At 39.8% G+C, this 18818-nt stretch overlaps 1 protein-coding gene across 30 annotated transcripts in view; it reads right to left on the reverse strand.

Annotated features, from left to right (window-relative positions):
* Nucleotides 1–18818, reverse strand: part of LOC105479380 (calmodulin binding transcription activator 1) — a 975024-nt gene that overhangs the window by 5424 nt on the left and 950782 nt on the right. For 10 of the 30 annotated variants that reach the window (XM_011737369.2, XM_011737384.2, XM_011737325.2 and 7 more), the window contains 6 exons: nt 18231–18477; nt 16535–16606; nt 14519–14539; nt 12914–13107; nt 11784–11858; nt 8655–8685 (listed from right to left, as the gene is read on the reverse strand). In XM_011737369.2, coding sequence (XP_011735671.2) covers nt 8655–8685; nt 11784–11858; nt 12914–13107; nt 14519–14539; nt 16535–16606; nt 18231–18477 — 640 coding nt within the window. The remainder of the gene's footprint in view (nt 1–8654; nt 8686–11783; nt 11859–12913; nt 13108–14518; nt 14540–16534; nt 16607–18230; nt 18478–18818) is intronic. The other 20 variants (XM_024792356.2, XM_011737336.3, XM_024792351.2 and 17 more) reach the window with 5 other exon arrangements.

The raw sequence follows: 18818 nt of genomic DNA on the forward strand, positions 1-18818 counted from the left end.
TTTCTGAAACCGCTGAATCTTTTTTTGTTAACAGGTACAGTTAGAATACATTGCTATGTTCATGAGTAGATCCAAATATCACTTAGTTTGAAATTTTTTAATTAAATATACCATGGATTAATTTGGGTCATATTACAGTATAGAATTGTACATCACTAGAGGTCCCTAATTTTGGACATGCATACTTGATAAATAAATGGCTTTTTAAAAATTGAAACATGCTATAGTCTGTTCAATTTTTAAACATGCAGTATCTATACTAACATCCCTTTGGCTGGAAATGCAAGGCATGCACTGATGCCAACTTTGCTTCTGGACATGCAATATCGGTACTTGTGCAGGCCTATCTGCTGAATTTCCGCAGCCTGTGCATGCTACTTCAAATGCTACGTTTTCTTTCTGCACTACCACAGAACTCATTCACAAATATGCGACAGTGACTCCATCACTGATGAGATGTCTAGAATTTGAGGTATCCTGAACTCAAAATCTGATAGCATAAACACAAAGATGTTATACATTCACAATTTTTCTAGAATGAACAGGGATGCTTTAGAAATATTAAGTTCATCATTGAGATGAAATAAAAAGGAGAGTGAATTATAAACCAGAACTGTTTTATGTGGTTTCACACCAAAGAATCTATAATCAGCTGGTCAGGGTAGGTATACCCTAAAACATTTTTCTTTTAGTTAAAATGGTCACATTTGTTTTTGCAGTTTTTTCAGTTTCTTTCAGAACTAATTAAAAAGTTGTTTTCATAAGGTTTTAAAGTTGTCATGTAAATACTCTGCTATGAAATTAGTGATGGCCTCACAGACCACTAAGTTAAGGAGAGGTGCACGTCCACGTACAATATCTACATAGGAAAAATAAGAACACTGCAATTTTCAGATATATTTTCCAGGCTTTCACGACTCCTGAGTTAAAGTGGAGAATTTAGTTCTTAGCTTCGTGATAAAGTTATCATAGTATGCTAGCATTATACATGACATCAAAATGACTTAAATGGCACAAACATTTTTTTTACAGAAAGTCGTTCAAGGAGGAATTAGAAAAAAAGAAAGGGAAAAAATGAAGGAGAACACGTATTAAATTCCAATAACTATACAGGTTACGTAATATCTGTTACTTTATGTAGTCCTCACAACACTGCCATTAGCTCCAATTTGTAAATGCAGAACCTGAGATTTATAGGAATTAAGCAATCTGCCCCAATTCACATAGTTAATAAATGGCAGAACAGGGAATTGAGCCCAGGTTTGTCTGACTTCCAAACCTATAGTTTCAACATTCCACTGCCTCTAAAAATATCTCCCAGGGGCCGGGCGCGGTGGCTTAAGCCTGTAATCCCAGCACTTTGGGAGGCCGAGACAGGCGAATCACAAGGTCAGGAGATCGAGACCATCCTGGCTAATCCGGTGAAACCCCGTCTCTACTAAAAAATACAAAAAACTAGCCGGGTGAGGTGGCGGGCGCCTGTAGTCCCAGCTACTCGGGAGGCTGAGGCAGGAGAATGGCGTAAACCCAAAGGCGGAGCTTGTAGTGAGCTGCAAGACTCCGTCTCAAAAAAAAAAAAAAAAAAAATCTCCCAGGATAACACAGAAATTTTTAAAAAATCGTATTTTATTGTTTTTTTCCAAAAGATTTTATAAGAAACATGCATTTGGAAAATTTCCATGGTATGATATGAAATTAACAACAATTACATTTTCTCAATTCTAAGGTGTCATCTTTTATAAGACACTATATTGATTTTATTAATAAAAAATCTTCTTGATGGGGGAAGACCCTCACATAAAATGTGCTTATTGATTTTACAACACAATTATTTAGAATCCTAAAACATGTGAAAAGAACATGTTTAAGAATCAAGGGAGATTTTTAGCCTCATTGTCCAATTTACAATTTATAGACCATATTGACGTTAACTTACTTCTGAAAGTTAACATGAAATTCGGAGACTTACTATCTGCCCTAGTGAAATCATAAATGAAGTTTTATGTTACTTGAGGGTAGATTATTAGGATGAGACAGTGGTGCTTAATTTTTGTTTTGTTTTAAATCAAATGTCAACTCGATAAAATAATGTTTGAATGTTACATTGCCTCCAAAGAAACAGAAAACAATTACATCACCAAAGTGATTTAGAATGACATATACTAGAATTTTAAAACAAATTTTAAGAAATATATGTTTCAAATCAGAGTGTTTCAAATGGTTAAATTTAAGATTACCTTGTTATTAGTTAAGGACATGAATGATTATTCAGGCAGATGTTAATTAAAAATAAATCTTTACCAATGAGAAGGATACAAAATAGAAGTTTAACCATTATTATCTCTGGGTGATTCTCCTTGGTTATTTGTATTTCCAGAATTCACTACAATTAGTATGTGCTGCTTTTGTAATAATAATTATTCCTGCTTGTTAGCTTTTATGTTCTTCACTTATTTACAGACAAGGTTGCACAGGCTTGAATGCAGTGGAACAGTCATAGCTCACTGTGGCCTGGAATTTCTCGGCTCAAGCAATCTTTAGCCTTAGCCTCCTGAGTAGCTAGGACTATAGGCACACATCACCACACCTGGCTAATTTTTAATTTTTTTTTTTGTCTAGACAGAGGATCTAAATATATTGCCCAAGCTGGTCTCGAACTCCTGGCCTCAAGCAATTCTCCTGCCTCAGCCCCAAAAAGTACTGAGATTATAGGCATGAGTTGCTTGTTAGTCTTAAAAAAAAAAAAAAAAAAAAGTGAATTAGATGGTTTTCTATCCGTCTGTTACTAATCTGTCTTACAAATGCTGTGATCACATTATGCAAAAACAACTAAAAAATTCAGTGGAAGGAAAAAAAATTCAATTTTGTAGACTGAAGCCAAAATCAATGGACTGAACTGGTTTCATTAACATTCCCTATGTTGTAAGCAAATTTTTCGGTATACAAACTTGGTAAATATAGACAAGAATTTTTGAAATTGGAATTCGACTTGAAAATCCAGGACCTGTGGTCACCATATCTATAGGACTTGGAACACAGGTGCATGATAAACTTTTGTTATGTTATACAAACTTAGCTAAGGGTTACTGAGTGCTCAGTTCTCTTAAGAAATTACAACTGTTAGACTCATTCAGGGCTAAGAAAGAACTGAATCTAAAAATGTCCAGGTTATCTAAAAAAAAATTATAATTGCACTTACTTCTAAATTCCCTTACACAGAAGACAGGCAAAGCAGTCTTCCCTGAACTCATACAGGCAATGCAGGACAGAAGCTACAGTTCCCACAGCGCCAGTGCTGCCCTCAGGAAAGCTGCACGGCCACATTTCTGACTCCTATCAGTAACTTGCAAAGTAGAACTCTTATTGGCTCTGACTTAAGTAATTAGAATAGTAAGACTGACCTGTGACCATTCAGCTATTAACATTAAAGACAATCCCAGTATTTCCCCAAGCATTCTAGGCTGAGAATAACCACCACTCTGGGATACCATTGTAGTCTCAATTCCCCCTCCCCAAAAAGTTGCATCGTAATGTACTGAAGTGATGTCGTAAGCAACAGCACTGAAAGCCAGCAAAAGCCCACAGGGTTTACTTCCATCAGACGTCCAATGATCATTTATGAATCAATGAAGTAGGCCTGCTTCAGAAACTTGTAGCAAACAATGGCTCCATGGGTAAAGCGTAAGGCAAAGCTGCTTCATTACATCTACTCAGTGATGCTCAGCCAGAGAAATGTCTCATGAGTCAGTGGAGTTCAGCGGGAATATTCTCGCAATGCTGGACGTCAAAAATAGACAGGGCAGCGGATGCGGCTTTCTGATTATTACCTGTTGCTTTCAGAGCTGCAATAGCTTGTGGGGAATTTAGGAAAAGAGAGATCTTGCCATTTTCCAGAAATCTCATTTGGATTGCAAAACAAAAAAGACAGAGAGGCCCAATAAGAATGACACAGAGCATGTTGTCTGCAATTTAACACACACCACTGTGTTCCAAAAATATTCATTTCCTAAAAGAGGCAAGTGAGACAAAATTACTTTGGAGATTTAAAATACATCCATGATGACACATCCCACGTTCACGTCTTACTTCTCATGAACACATCAGGCCACTTAGAAACTCTGCCTCATGCCAAATTGAGCTACAGAAGTGTGAGAACACATTTGTTGACCCTAGAGCACTGTTTACTTCTCAGTATACTTCCCGGCATTGTTAGAGAACTGTCCCTTGGATAAAAGTGTACATAACACAGCCAAAAGTGCAAGCGTAATTTTCAGAACTTCGTAATGACCTAATGCAGCTATGACCCGGGGCTGCTCTCAGAAGCGCACAGCAGAGCTGCTCTGTTGAGACCACTACTTACCAGCTTCTGGCAAAGTGTTTGGAAACCCGCTTCTCAAATAAAAAGAAAATACGTTGTTTAAAAATGTATGAGTAAAAAGTGTTATTTCTTCTTCCTCCAATTAAGGTCTTATTCCAGTAAAATAACTGCACCTGCCTTTACTGAACACAGGTGACTAGGCCAGCAGTTTATAAGAAATAGGTTATTTAAATACTAGCATTCCCACTGCTTTTAATAACACCTGTAGTGATTGTTAGAGTTTATAAAGCCTTCTCATAGGAATAGTGTCTCATATCGGGAAAGGAGGAATTTGTCTGGAAATTGCTTTTCAGAGAGTGGTGTCTCTCATCTATGAGAACACTTTCTACTGCCCATGAAAAATAAATGTCTCAGAGAAGTGGAAAGTCATTTGCTGTCTAGAAAAAGAGGCATTTTAGTTTTTATTTTTTAGGTCAAGCAAATCTCAATACCTTGAGGATAAATCTGTTATGTAACTGAACTATCTGCTAACTTACGAGGTATCTTGGTTTTTCTCTATGCAACTGAATAATATCCTGTTAGATATATTCAAAATCCAACTGAAAGTATCTTTTCAGCATATGTACTTTAAAAGTTTCTTAAACCTTAAAAATCCTTCAGTCATTTGCTGAGAAATCGCTTTTGTTGATTTAAATAATCTCTTTGTGTAGGACAAAAGTTCTCTCCTAAACACAGCTATTGTGTCCAAGGCAAAAACAAAAACAAAAACGAAAACAAAAAACCCTGATGACAGTATGGAGAGTTTGTTAATTTCGCTTTAAGTTACTGGATAAATTAAGAGGTAGCCCTGAAGGAAACGGGGGATAAAAATGAGCTGTACTCAATGAAAAATATTTGGTGCTTTTCCTTAGCCTTCCCCGAGCAAAGACAAAACATTTCAAGACACAAGTAGTATTTTCTGATTGCTCTGCTGCTGGAATTCGTCTGTCGTGTCTTAATGCTGCCTTTTTAGATCTCCCCCTGCTCCACTGACATAGGAGTTTGGGTCAGTTTTAGTGTTTTACAAATACTGTCCCCTAAAATTTAATTCTGTAAGTTTTCAAATAATATTTTTCTTTTCTTTTCTGAGACAGGGTCTCACTCTGTTGCCCAGGCTGGAGTGCAGTGGCATGATCATGACACACTGTCGACCTCCTGGGCTCAAGCAATCCTCCCACCTCAGCCTCCAGTAGCTGGGAAAATATTACTTTTCAGTGTATAAACCATGTCTTAAATATGGAATACTTTATGAATTAGCAAAATAAGTATCTTGTTTAACATAATTTCAAGGACTATAAATCTTCCTCAGAGAATGCTCTGCCTCCCAAGAGTAATTTCAATTTGGGGATTGTTAGAGGGAGTGCCGTTGTGACTTCTCTGATGGAAGAATGAGGGAGAGAAGATCTTATTGGTTATCACACAAAGCCATATATACGCTATTCCTCGGTTCAGAGAGTTAGCTAAATATCACCAGGATAGAAGGAACCTTCTCAGCCCCTATCTCTCAAACTTGCGTAGATGTTGTGAGCCATAAGGGGTGTCATGAGATTCCAACTTTCCATGCATGAGTAGGAGTTTTAGGAGTTCACAACAGAATGCAGCAGGCATTAAATAAATTGAGGTTGGGATTCTGATTTGCACTGAAAAGCACCTTCTGAAAATGTTTCTTAAAAACGGTTATTAACATAACAGAAACTAACAAGCTTCAAAAACGCATAAGCAACCACCTCCCGTAAAATGTTGTCCTTGCAGCAGGTGATATTGATTGCATGTAACATGCATGATACTACAACTTGTAGTTAAACTGAACACTAGGGCATGCATCTATTCTCTTGGAGGTTTTTTAAAATGGAAAGAAATATTATCTGTATATACGCAGAGGGTGAGAGGGAATAGAGGGAGAAATGGAGATTTTTGTCCTCTTTTTTTCTTACATTTCAAAAACAAACATCTCTAGATCTATCACAAGGGACCCGAAATATTTTAAGTGGGAACAATTCCCTAAGTCTAAAGAGGATTAATTAGTTAAGTTTATATAAGAGTATAGCTGCTTTTTTTTTCCTCAAAAAAACCCAAATTGTTCCTTCAGCAATTATTTATAGTTTTAAATAGATGAGCCTTTAAATTTTTAAAATTTTAAGGCTTTTAAGGCTTTTCTTTTGTTTTTCTTTTGAGACAGAGTCTTGCTCTGTCGCTCAGGCTGGAGTGCAATGGCACAATCTTGGCTCACTGCAACCTCTGCCTCCCAGGTTCAACTAATTTTTGTATTTTTAGTAGAGACGCGGTTTACCATGTTGGCCAGGCTGGTTTCGAACTCCTGACCTCAAGTGGTCTGGCTGCCTCGGCCTCCCAAAGTGTTGGGATTACAGGCATGAGCCACCACAGCCGGCCCTTTTAAGGCTTTTAAATCTAGGGTTAAGGTCATTATTACAAAGGACTTATAAAAACTAAATTATTCTATCATCAAGTTGGCACACTACAACCTGTGGGCCAAAATCCAGTCCAGTATCTATTTGTATATATAAAGTTTTATTAGAACACAGTCATAGCCATTCATTTATGTGTTGTCTGTGGCTGCTTTCCTGCTACATTAAAAGAACTGAGTAGTTGCGACAGACTGTACAGCCCACAAAGCTTAAGGTATTTACTATCTGGCCTTTCAGAAAAACATCTGCCAACTCCTGGGTTAAAATATAATAAATAAAGATTAGCATCAACATAAGTCTAGTTAGATGGGAAATCATATGTCCAGAAACATTAGCAGTTAAAACTGCTATGAGATTTTTTGAACTATGACCTTTTCTCAGAAATCTTAAAGATGACTAAATAAAGTATTAGTGTAAGGTTAAGGAGAGGGGGCACTGAATATAGTTGAGTTGATAGAATTCCCATGTTATAATTTCAACTCATTTTTTCTCTTAAGATTATATATAAGAAACAAGTTGTCAAATTAATCTAAATGAATTTAGATTAATTAGATTTTGATAAATTCTATTTCTGGCTTTTTTTTTTTTTTTTTGAGACAGGGTCTCGCTCTGTTGCTCAGGCTGGAGTGCAGTGGCATGATCACAACTCACTGCGGCCTCAACCTCCCAGGCTTACATGATCCTCCCACCTCAGTCTCCCGAGTAGCTGGGACTACAGGCATGCCCTACCACGCCTGGTTAGCTTTTGATCTTTTGTAGAGATGGAGTCTCCCTATGTTGCCCAGGCTGGCACTGAACTCCTGGGCTCAAGCAATCCTCCCACCTCAGCCTCCCAGGCTTACATGATCCTCCCACCTCAGCCTCCCAGGCTTACATGATCCTCCCACCTCAGCCTCCCAGGCTTACATGATCCTCCCACCTCAGCCTCCCAAAGCGCTGGATTATAGGCATGAGCCATCGTACCTAGCCTATTCTTGGCTTTGAAAAAATAGTTTTCTGACGCTAAATCTCTGATTATCACCCAAACACATTATAGTTGTTTCTGGGAGACTTTTGCCTTTTGCCCTGCTTACAAATTGGCATCATATTCTAAAATCTCAGGAACTAAAATTACTCATTGTCATCTCTTTAAAATTCAAAGCCTATTGGAATCCCTACTCTTGTTATGTAGAACATAAATATTGAAGACATTTTACACCACATTTTCGTTATTCAGCATTACCATCGAGTGATGGAAGGCCAGTTCACTATTTTATAATGAATGTCCTGGGTTTGTTCTGAAAGGGCAGCCTCATACACTGACTTACCTCACAGCACCAGGGAGGGGGAGATTTAGAAAATGCAACTGCAGGAGCAGGGTATAGGGAAACAGCCATTCTCAGTAAGAAATAGGTTCATTAAAAAAAAAAAAAAAAACCTACTACCACCTCCTAGTGAGCCTCCTTGCTTTAGACATTTTGACAAAACAGTCATGGAGAAAATTTCACGTGGCAAATTATCTTAATCACAGAAAGCCACTTGCTGAGTGTTTTCATGTAACACAGCCTCATTTGGCCGGGTACGTGGCCTACCAGCCCTGTTTTCGTCCCCAGGCTTCCTCCACCACATCCTAGGCATGCCCTGCAGTGGTTTCGAACGGCCCTTCCTTTTACTCACTCATGCATTTGTACATCTAATGTATGTGACTGTTCTCCTGTCATGTAAAATAGCAGTGTTAGTAATCAGGGTTAGTTTTTACTTGATTTTATTTCATTCAAAATGGATGTGAAACTTACTGGCATACCTAGGCTGCAGCCCCATGCAAGCAAGCAAAAAGCAAAATACTGAAAATGGAAGAGAAGAGAAACTGGCTAGCAGGCAGCTAAACTCACCCTTTTGTACAGCCTATGGTCCACCAGGGGGCTTTAGACAGTAAAACAACACCAGAGAGCTATTAGCACGTGAGGGTCACAACAGAAATCTTATAAATAGCTTTATTTCAACAAAAAAGAGTATAACATGGTTTCTTTTTTGGAAAGAAAGAAAAGGAGAGTGATGGTGGGGGTACGTGAAATGAGTAGGTAGAAAATTCACCAATTTAAGTCTCAAAAAATTGGGGTCATATGACTTAGAAATGGGACACTTCTGACTGATTCCTGAAGCTACTATCTACCTACCTTTTTGAGAGGGTGTCATATGAGGTTTTCCTTTTTTTTTTTTTTTTGAGACAGAGTCTCTCCCTGTCGCCCAGGCTGGAATGCAGTGGTGCAATCTCGGCTCACTGCAACCTCCGCTTCCCAGGTTCAAGAGAGTCTCTCCTGCCCCAGCCTCCCAAGTAGCTGGGACTACAGGTGTGCACCACCACACCCAGCTAATTTTTTATATCTTTAGTAGAGACAGGGTTTCACCACGTTGGCCAGGCTGGTCTCAAACTCCTGACCTCAAGTGATCCACCCACCTCGGCCTCCCAAAGTGCTGGGATTACAGGCATGAGCCACCGCACCCGGCCAAGATTTTCTATCTTAATAAGATTTTAATGCTTCTAAGGGACAACAGACAAGATAGTTTCTTTTAAAATAACATTAAATAACTCGATCCAGAATGAAAATAGGATTACACACATCCTAAGGAAAATACGAGTTTAAAACAAACTTCCAGGATAGATTTTTAGGATTTCTTCAAGATCCTTAATTGAACATATTAACGGAATATATAGAAATGGGAAGTGAATACTGATCTTAGTGCAGAGGTGATTAAAATTTGCCTATTTTTCTAACATCTGAACTGTAAATGGTCAAGAGCCAATAACATTTTTTATTTCATTCCAATTAATGCAGAGAAATCCAGAGCCCATATCTGATGTTCTCTTCATAATGAACCTTCTTGTTATCCATCTTATGAGGTTATTACCAGTTAAAATATACACTTAAGAAAGGCAAAAATCTTCATGAAATTTTTCTCTACCAGTTTACAGAAAGAGAACTCTAAAAACAAAAGTGAAAGGACTCCTTTGCTCAGCTTATTTTGTGGGGGCAACCTTTCATGAATTTATGTTTTGTTTAAATATCTCATTCTCTTAATTCTCTCAAACACAGGACACAGCTTTGGCAAACATGAAAGGGAGACGAGTATAGGACTTTATGCAGTTTTGCTCCTACGTTACCCACACATTCATGCAAAGTCTGAGGATCAGGCTAGAAGAAACGAGGAAAAAGTCTAGCACAACTTAACTTGCAGACATTCTGGTTTGTCTGAAGTGGCCTAAAGAACAGTGGTGTTAAGGTAATTTTCTTGAAAATAAAATCTATCTGGAAAGTATCAACCACAGTGTCATGAAAGAAGATGTGATTCTGCTCAAAGTGGCCAAAGTCTACTGGTTTTAGTGCTGGATAGGGTCTTGCTCAGGTTTTGCATTTTGCAGGTCTAAGAGGAAAAGGGAGGAAGGAACTATGAACATATTGGAGAATGTAAGGAAAAGGGCCCAGGTGAGTCCTTGATCTGTTCACCAAATAAAGAAAATCCACTACTCTATTTGGTCCTAAGTCCCCTGCTAAGTAAAAGGTACGACTGAACAATAAAGAAAAGAGGCTGCCTTAGGTGAGGCTTGCAGAATTAATTTCATGATCTTAGAGCCATACCCATTTTGGGGATGCATCTTCTAACAGGACGTCCTATTTCAGAGTACTGACACTGGTATGTTACTCATTAGCTATCATGGTGAAAAATCTCCCATCCTCGCACGGTGGAAAGTAAATGTTGCTGAGGCACAGGGCGAGTGAACACTGGCTTCTGCACGGCATTGTAGCTGGGGAAAACCATCTATCCTAGTGAATACTGTTTTTAAGTTTTTATGATGCTAATGCAGTGGCTGTGCATGTTTCCTTCTATGGTCACAAAAATAAATTCTTTTGTTAATTTAAGTAAAAGTACAAATAACCCATTAAACCTATTAAGTCTTAAAGGCAAGATATTTTCAAAGCTAGCAATCAGATGGTTGTAGGAGTAAGAAAAACTAAAGCAAAATGAAACCTCCAAGGAGTCCAATTAAATATGAATACTAGGACTTTTGGTATAATTAAATAGGAAGAGGAAATAAGACATTAAAGAGCCTGCTTTAATGTTTGGTTCTATAAACTGCACAGCTCCTGACACACAGAGCAACAACCCAACCACACAGAAGGTGGTCTACACCCAGCTCAGACGGCCGCAGTTACAGACGTCAGACTGGAATATTAACCTGGATAAAGAACACAAACCACTTTCACCAGTCCCCTGAAATCTAAGTAGAGATGTTAGTCTTCATAAAGAAAGCTCAAATTTGAGGAACAAAGAGAAATTCCTCTGGCTTAGCTCCATGAGAAGATGCTATGTCCCACAGAACGCTGGGGTCACAGAACCCCATTTCCTACTAATTGAAGATATGCCCAGAATCCCAGATGTCTTTCTTTTCCTGAACAGCTGCATTCCAGCAATCTCTCCTGTTCCTCATCACGGACCAGCTTTAATTGATAGTTTAATAATAGAGGATGTTAGCAATTACATGACCAGCAGAGGGCACCAGCTATTTGGTGGAAATTCTACATCAGAAAACTTGTTTGGAATTCATGGTTTTCTTTCCCTTCTTTGAGACTAGAAACTGTTTTCTCTTTGGACACACGCTAGCATAGCAAAGGATTAGAGCAAAGAACATACTGCAATGTGGCATATCAATCGCAGGTTAAAGAGAAACTTAATATTAAAAGCTAGTCCGACTAAGTTGACCTCACACCCAGATTAAAACAGAAAAACACGGGTATGAATCTCCATTGTTCAAACAGCATCGTCTGACATGGTTACCAGCGTTCCAAGGGTAGCAACCTGATCCCTACTTAAAGAGCTCTACCACCCTACTGTAATTTGGGACATCTGCCCTGATTACCTGCAGGGGGATTAGCTTTACATAGGAGTTAGTGAGGGTTAAGAAGGTCAGGGATGCTTCATCATTCTCCCTGAGCAGAATGTATAAACGAGGACTAGTGTACCTGTGGCGACAGCGGCGTAGAAACCTCATTATTTTTCGAGCAGCTTGATCCTGCTTTTTGGTTAGCAAACTGCTCCTGAAAAAGTCAGAATATTATTGTCACAAGAAGGACACAGTAAAGCCCAATATGCGAAACTGGTCAGCAGTGACAGAGGACTCTGCATTAAGCAGTTCATGTAGCAAAGCCAACAGCATACGTTAAAGATGTATACAGTCTGAAGGGGAATGAGTGCGTATGCTGTTTTCATAGTATCGAGTCCAGGCATCACTAGAGGAGAAAGGAGGGTGTGTGCAGGCGCCCTCAGCTTCAACAGAGACTATATAAAGACTGAAAATAAAATGCCACTTAAATATTCTTTCACAATTTATTAGAAGCTCATTTTGCTGCAAAAGGCATTCTGGCATTAGAGAGGCTTTCTTAGTTTAGAAGGTGATTCACGGGAGCTGATACACTCTTTGGGTTATTGTGTAAATGTTCTGATCAATGTATTTTACTTGGCTCAACATTTTTATCACAGTCTCTAAAATGGAACAGCTTAACCCTAATTACTCTTCCAAGGTTGCAGTAATTCTACAATTTCACTCATTTCCCATTTGCCCCAAGAATAGTCTTATCTCTAATCCAAATGCAGCATCACACACATTTCAGTTACATTAGGATTGGGGACAAGTTCTGTTTAGAAATAACTCCAAGAATAGTTTTTATATTTTCACATTGAAAATCAGATTTCCTTCAGCCTCAAAGAGCATGTTTATATAAAATTACATGAGTGCTGGCAGCGGGCTGTACTTTTTTTTTCTTCTAAAAAGGAAATGGACTAAACTACTATAATCGAGTGGTAACTTCCTGAGTAGAAACTGGTGCTGCCAAATTCTGATATAAGGTGAAACTGGGTGGCAATATCAAAATAATTGGGTGGGATGCAGAGAGAAAGAGCTAAATATTCAAAACCAGACTCAGCACAGGTGTTAAGTATACAGCCACCACACCTAGAACGTTCTGGAACACAGTGACTGCCAATGCTTTAGGCCTGCCCCCGGACTCCAATGTCAGCCCAGGACAAGTCTTTCAAAGAAGTCAGAGTTCTCTTCCCTAGGGAGCTTTAACTCCATGAGCTCTTTTCCACCCACCTGAGTTTCTGTTGTACAATCACAGCCGTCCGGCGAGCCTGCCGTCTTTTGCCACATTTCTTATAACTTCGGTAGTACTTTTGGATCAGCACAGCAGCCCGTCGGCTCTGCTGGAATTTTTTTTGTTCATAGTAACTTCGGAATTTGCTCTGGATAAGGATGGCAGCCTGTGTCATCTTTTTATAAAGTGCATACTGCAGGGGAAACAAGAACAAGCAACACAGTAACAACAGGGGCCGCATGGGCTCAGCGTCCTTCGAGTTTACTGGGAAGGGAAGAAGAGAAAATGCTTTTCCCCTCTATTATCACATTCTCTCTTCAGGGTTTAATCACAAAAGAGGCAAACGAGGAAGCTTTACACCTACCTTTCCAAAATGTAAACTATTACTTTAAGGGTTGCCTTCAGACATACTTTTTTCCCCTAAAACATCAAAATATTTAGCCCTTCTTGGAGAAAAATTTTAATAGCAATACCCTTAGACGTTTATGAATCTAAAAACAGATTTCGACAGGAAAATTTTAGATGCTTCAGATTAATATTTCCTATCCAGTTTTGAAACATGAACATCATTTTTTCATGCCTTCCAATTCCCACCATACACAAATCTATTTAGCAGTCAGCTCCTGGTTTCTAACTATCATTCCACATGGCAAGTTTCTGACTGAGTTACAAGGTCCCAAATACAAGGCTTATCATGAAACGCTGACACCTTTAAGCCATTTTAACCTGTAAAAGATGAACACTCGTAAGACCAACACGGTGGTGAAGCCGTGAAACCTGGACGGCTGTCACAGTGCTGTGGGCGGCCCAGGAGGCAGTGCCAGGAGCCCTCCACCCAGCCCCCTGCAGAGCTACCGAAGTGAGGAATGAAGGCCCAGGGTGAATTCTCCTCAACATCAGTCTCTAGGCACCAAAAATACAGAGCTCTCCATGGTCTTAAAATGCTATGTCCAAATTTCTAAGAAAACAGAGTATGACTCCGGGGATGAGAAGCTGCAATGAAGCCCTTTGCTTATAAGAAGGCAACTTACCATTGCAAGGAAAAATATTCCCCAGAAAATCCCTGTATCTGCCTAACTGTATCTCTGGATGTATGAGGAGGTGAAATGAGGGAGGGAAACTGACTTCTCAGAATTGTCCAAGATCCCGGACCCTTCTGCCAGAAACTTCTTTGGTCTTATCTGACCTGCTTTACCTTTTCACTGGTCTGAAAGCCTTTGAAGACAAGAATGCTGTAGCCTACAGAGCCCCTGTGGTTTCCATCATCTCCACCTGTGCACGTTACACACTCAGACCCATCGGGCCATAGTGAAGTGCTTTGGGAAAAAGGGTATTTCCTTAGTGGCCACAGGGCTCACGGGAACTGGCTCAGATGGATTAACACCAGCCAAAAAATGTCCAGTTATTAATGTCGAAACCCACTCCAACTGAATAACCACGTGGTCCCCAGAGGACAGACGCACTGTGCTCAGGTGGCCTGGCAAGGGGGGTACGTTTACTCCATGACCATGCCATCTTAACGGTCCCTCCCTGCAGCTGGTGATGGGTGTGAAGTTTGTGACTCTGGTGGAATGGTTTGTGAGAGGACTTGGGAGTATCATTACCTTCAAGGCTATCCATGTCAGCTTGGGGGAAAAACAGAAAATACAAGATTAATGTTAGATTGCTGAATATAATGAAATTAAAAACCAGAATCAATAAAACTCCCAACCAAGAAAAAAAAAAAAAAAGGCAACCTGGCTATATTAATGCCTTCCGTTTTCCAAAATATTTGTTTTACAGTTGTTACTCTTTCCAAAAATAATGCCTTCTGTCTTCCTAGCTGTAGATGACAGTTTCTGGGGAGGGTTATTTTTTTTTAAAAAAACCAAACTCATATTTTGGAATCAATACCTGTTGTAATCACAGACTTGAAACCTTCATGCTGTGTATCACCTGTGCTCCCAGGAAGCCTGCTCACCCAACAGAAGCCAGGGTGGCTCCCTGCTGTAGAGCTACAGGCACGGTGGTGTCAGCGTTTGCACAATAAACCTTCCTTTTCTGGGATCATGAACTCAACTGGCTCGAAGCCGAAGACGTCCCCCCACCCCTATTAATCGGGCTTAATCCTAGAGAAGCTTGAGGAAACGGCAACCCGTATCAGAAACTGAGGCAAGTTCTGGATTATGACAAGCTAACAGAATCCCTGATTTCTATGTGACCGTTACACATATTAGAACGTATTATTCCTGAAATAAAAATTTAGAACGACCTAAAGCACAATCTAATAAAAGGTTCTAGAATCTACCGACAGGCCTGAATGTTACCATGCAAACCAGTCAAAACTCCATTAGGCAATTTTTAATATTTTATAACCACCTCAATGATGAGAAAGGCCTCATATTTATGTAATTTCTCTGAGCTTCAGCTGCTTCATCTGTAAACTGGAAATAAATACTGCTTACTTCAAATAATTGCAAAAAGGAAATGAGATGGGGCACCTAAAAAATCTAGTATGTACTAGGTGCCCCAAAAATATGAGTTCCTTTTCCCATCTGACTAGTTCCATAACCCTACAAGTTGGTTTGCAAACAGTAACACTGCACGAAAGAGTACTCAGATATTTGTGTTGCACCTTTAACTAAGGTGAACAAAAGCAGTTTAAGATGTTCTGGCTTCCTCTGATTTTCAAAGATTTTAACAATTCTTCATTTTAAAATACGTAAGAAGCTGAAAGGAAAATGGCCAAAGATTAAACACCTTCTGTAATTCAAACTCAAAGGTAATACATAGCCAGCATTTACCTTCTGCAATCACCGTATCACACACTGGATTCCCCAGAGTTCTCTAATTACTAGGGAGTTTATGAAAGTATTGGACCATGGATCCTCCCCGCAAAGATACTGGTGTGAGGATCAGACCAGTATCTCCGGTAGGTAACAATACGAAAAGATCAAAAATGTGGACAAAAACTGTTTTGCGGTGCAAGTCTAATTGCAGATGGTTTTGTTTTCCCTTTTTGTTTTAGAGACGAGGTCCAAGCTGGACTTCGATACCTGGGCTCAAGAAGATCCTCTGGCCTCAGCCTCTCGAGGAGCTGGGATTACAGGGACACACCAACCACCATGTCTGGCTTCCCCTGGTTTTTGTTTGTTTGTTTTGTTTTGTTTGTTTGTTTATCACGGCAGTTCAAATTAAGTCTCTGGCCGGGCGCAGTGGTTCACGCATGTAATCCCAGCACTTTGGGAGGCCGAGGCAGGCGGATCACTTGAGGTCAGGAGTTCAAGATCAGCCTGGCAACATGGTGAAACCCCGACTCTACTAAAACTAGAAAAATCAGCTGGGCATGGTAGCACACGCCTGTAGTCCCAGCTACTTGGGAGGCAGAGGCAGGAGAATCGCTTGAACCTGGGAGATGGAGGTTGCAGTGAGCCCAGATCGTGCCACTGCACTCCAGCCTGGGCGACAGAGCCAGACTCCGTTTCAAAAACAAAAAAACAAAAAAACAAAAAACAAAAAACAAATTAAGTCTCTGTAATGAGGTACTAGATGTAGTGCTCTTTAGCCAAACTGCACACCAGGATCCTCAGTGGCCTCGGGTGGGGCACAGTTCCCTTCTGTGGTGCAAAACTGAGGTTTACCTGTTTATATTTTCTGTAACAACGCTGAATGACAGCAGCAGCTACTTCTTGCTGTTCCCGCAAGGGTCGACCCTTAAGGGTAAAGTAAGGAGAAAAAAAATCAGTAATGATTAACTACCAGAAATGTCAGCTTTTTATTACTATTCATTTAATGCACCTTCTCAGAGCTGAGATCCCAGGTTTACCAAAAAATACTGATACTTAATTATAAATGAGGAAAAATGAATTTATAGAATAAACCTCAGACTATCCTTGCTTCTAAATAAAACTATGATTTTGGAATGTTAAGCAGACTAAAAATATATTCCTTTTTAAAGTATTTAACAAATGAGGCATTGTACTATTTGTCTTGCCAGATCTTAACTGTCTTTCCTAAGATAACCCCAACTACTTCATTTTTGGATCAATGATTAATGGCTTTGAACACCTTTTTGGGAGTGGTTGGGGACTACTTTGAGAATCTGTAGAAAGCCATGGGTCCCCTTCCCACCAAAAATGCACACAGAAGAGCTTTACTGCTTAATTTTTGGAGTTCAGGCGCTGCCTGGAGGCAGTCCCCAGGCCTCCAGTTGAAAACCCCTGCTTTAGGTCGTGACCTCCTAGCAGCAGAGGGGTCACCTCACTTTATATTAACTGAATAATAGGCATCCATATCATTACCAACAGTATGTTGACAAGGTGATAACCATTACATTATTAGCTAATATTATTTTACTAAAGCTTCTGAGAATTATTTAATGTGACATGAACGACTTTAATTAAAAATTCTATAAACTCGTGAAATGTGTTTTAAGGAATACTAAAGAGACATTGTACTTGGGATGGCAAGGTAGAATAGAAAAATCAAGGCCGGGTGCGGTGGCTCATGCCTGGAATCCCAGCACTTTGGGAGGCCAAGGCAGACAGATCACTTGAGGTCAGGAGTTCGAGACCAGCCTGGTCAACATAGTGAAAACCTGTCTCTACTAAAAATACAAGAATTAGGTGGGTATGGTGGCACGTGCCAGTAAATCCAGCTACTTGGGAGGCTGAGGCAGGAGAATCACCTGCATTGGGAGGTGGAGGAGGCAGAGAGCAGAGATTGCACCACTGTACTTCTCTAGCCTGGGCGACAGAACGTGACTCCATTTAAGAAAAAAGAAGAAAAGAAAAATCAGCACTGTTCTGTGCCAGGAGAGCTCCATTCCTGCCCTGGCCTAACCATGGACGGGCCCCTCTCCCACCCAGTTAACTCTCTATGCCTCAGATACCTGAGAAGACCGCGCTTCTCAAACTCTTCTACAAAGGTGCTTCACGAACTTTGTAAACATTTGATAAAAATTTCATGTTTAACTGTTTAAAAACTGGTTGTTAAAAGCAAAGTATTTGGGAGAATGAGAAAGTTCTGGAAATGGGTAGCAGTGATGGTCGCACAGCACTGTGAATATACTTAATGCCCCCACGTTGCACGCTTTAAAATAGACAAAATCACAAACTTTATGCTCTGAATATTTTACAATAAAATATTTTTACAAAGCAGATACACACACAGATATGTTATACAGTGAATCTTCATAAATTGGAGACTTCCAACAAAATTCTACACATTCAGAGGAAAAAAAGCAACGGTCAGTGTTTTCGTTCGCACGATTCTGACTTTCATCTGTCCTCTCTGATCTTAAGAATGTCACAAAATGAAGGTTCTGTTCTAGTTTACCTTGTATTTCCGGAAAGCTGTCTGGACAAGCCTGGCAGCCTCATAGAGTTCTCTCTGTTCATGATCAGACAGAGTGAGCTGAGCAAACTCATTCTCTACCTTCTCACTGGTAGATGCACTCAGGAATTCTGACCAATCCGCGGCGGAGGGAAGGTTAGGCTTCTCGAAAGCGATTTCACTGACGGGAGAGCCAACAGGGCTCAAGCTGGTATTAGAAGAAGGGGTTAGAGGCTCGTTATATGCACTTCTGAAACAAGAGGAGAAAAAAGGAGACATAGATATTGCACAATCCATTAGATATTAATGAATCCATTAGATATTAATGAATGAACCAAGATGGTATCTGCCAGAAGCCACTGTGGGCAATTAGGAACATGCCTCCATTCAGTTAGGCAAGTTGCTAAACATACCCAGTGTCCTTCGATTGAGTAAGTTCATACCCAACACCTATCATGACTTTAGTACTATGCTAAATACTAAAACCTAGTAGCAGTACACTCTACTGCCTTTAGAACACTTCAACTGAATTAGGGGGAAACATTATGCTACATTATCTTTTTTTTTTTTTTTTTTGAGACAGAATCTCGC

Source organism: Macaca nemestrina, chromosome 1 (genome assembly GCF_043159975.1).
Source record: "Macaca nemestrina isolate mMacNem1 chromosome 1, mMacNem.hap1, whole genome shotgun sequence".
Classification (NCBI taxonomy): domain Eukaryota; kingdom Metazoa; phylum Chordata; class Mammalia; order Primates; family Cercopithecidae; genus Macaca; species Macaca nemestrina.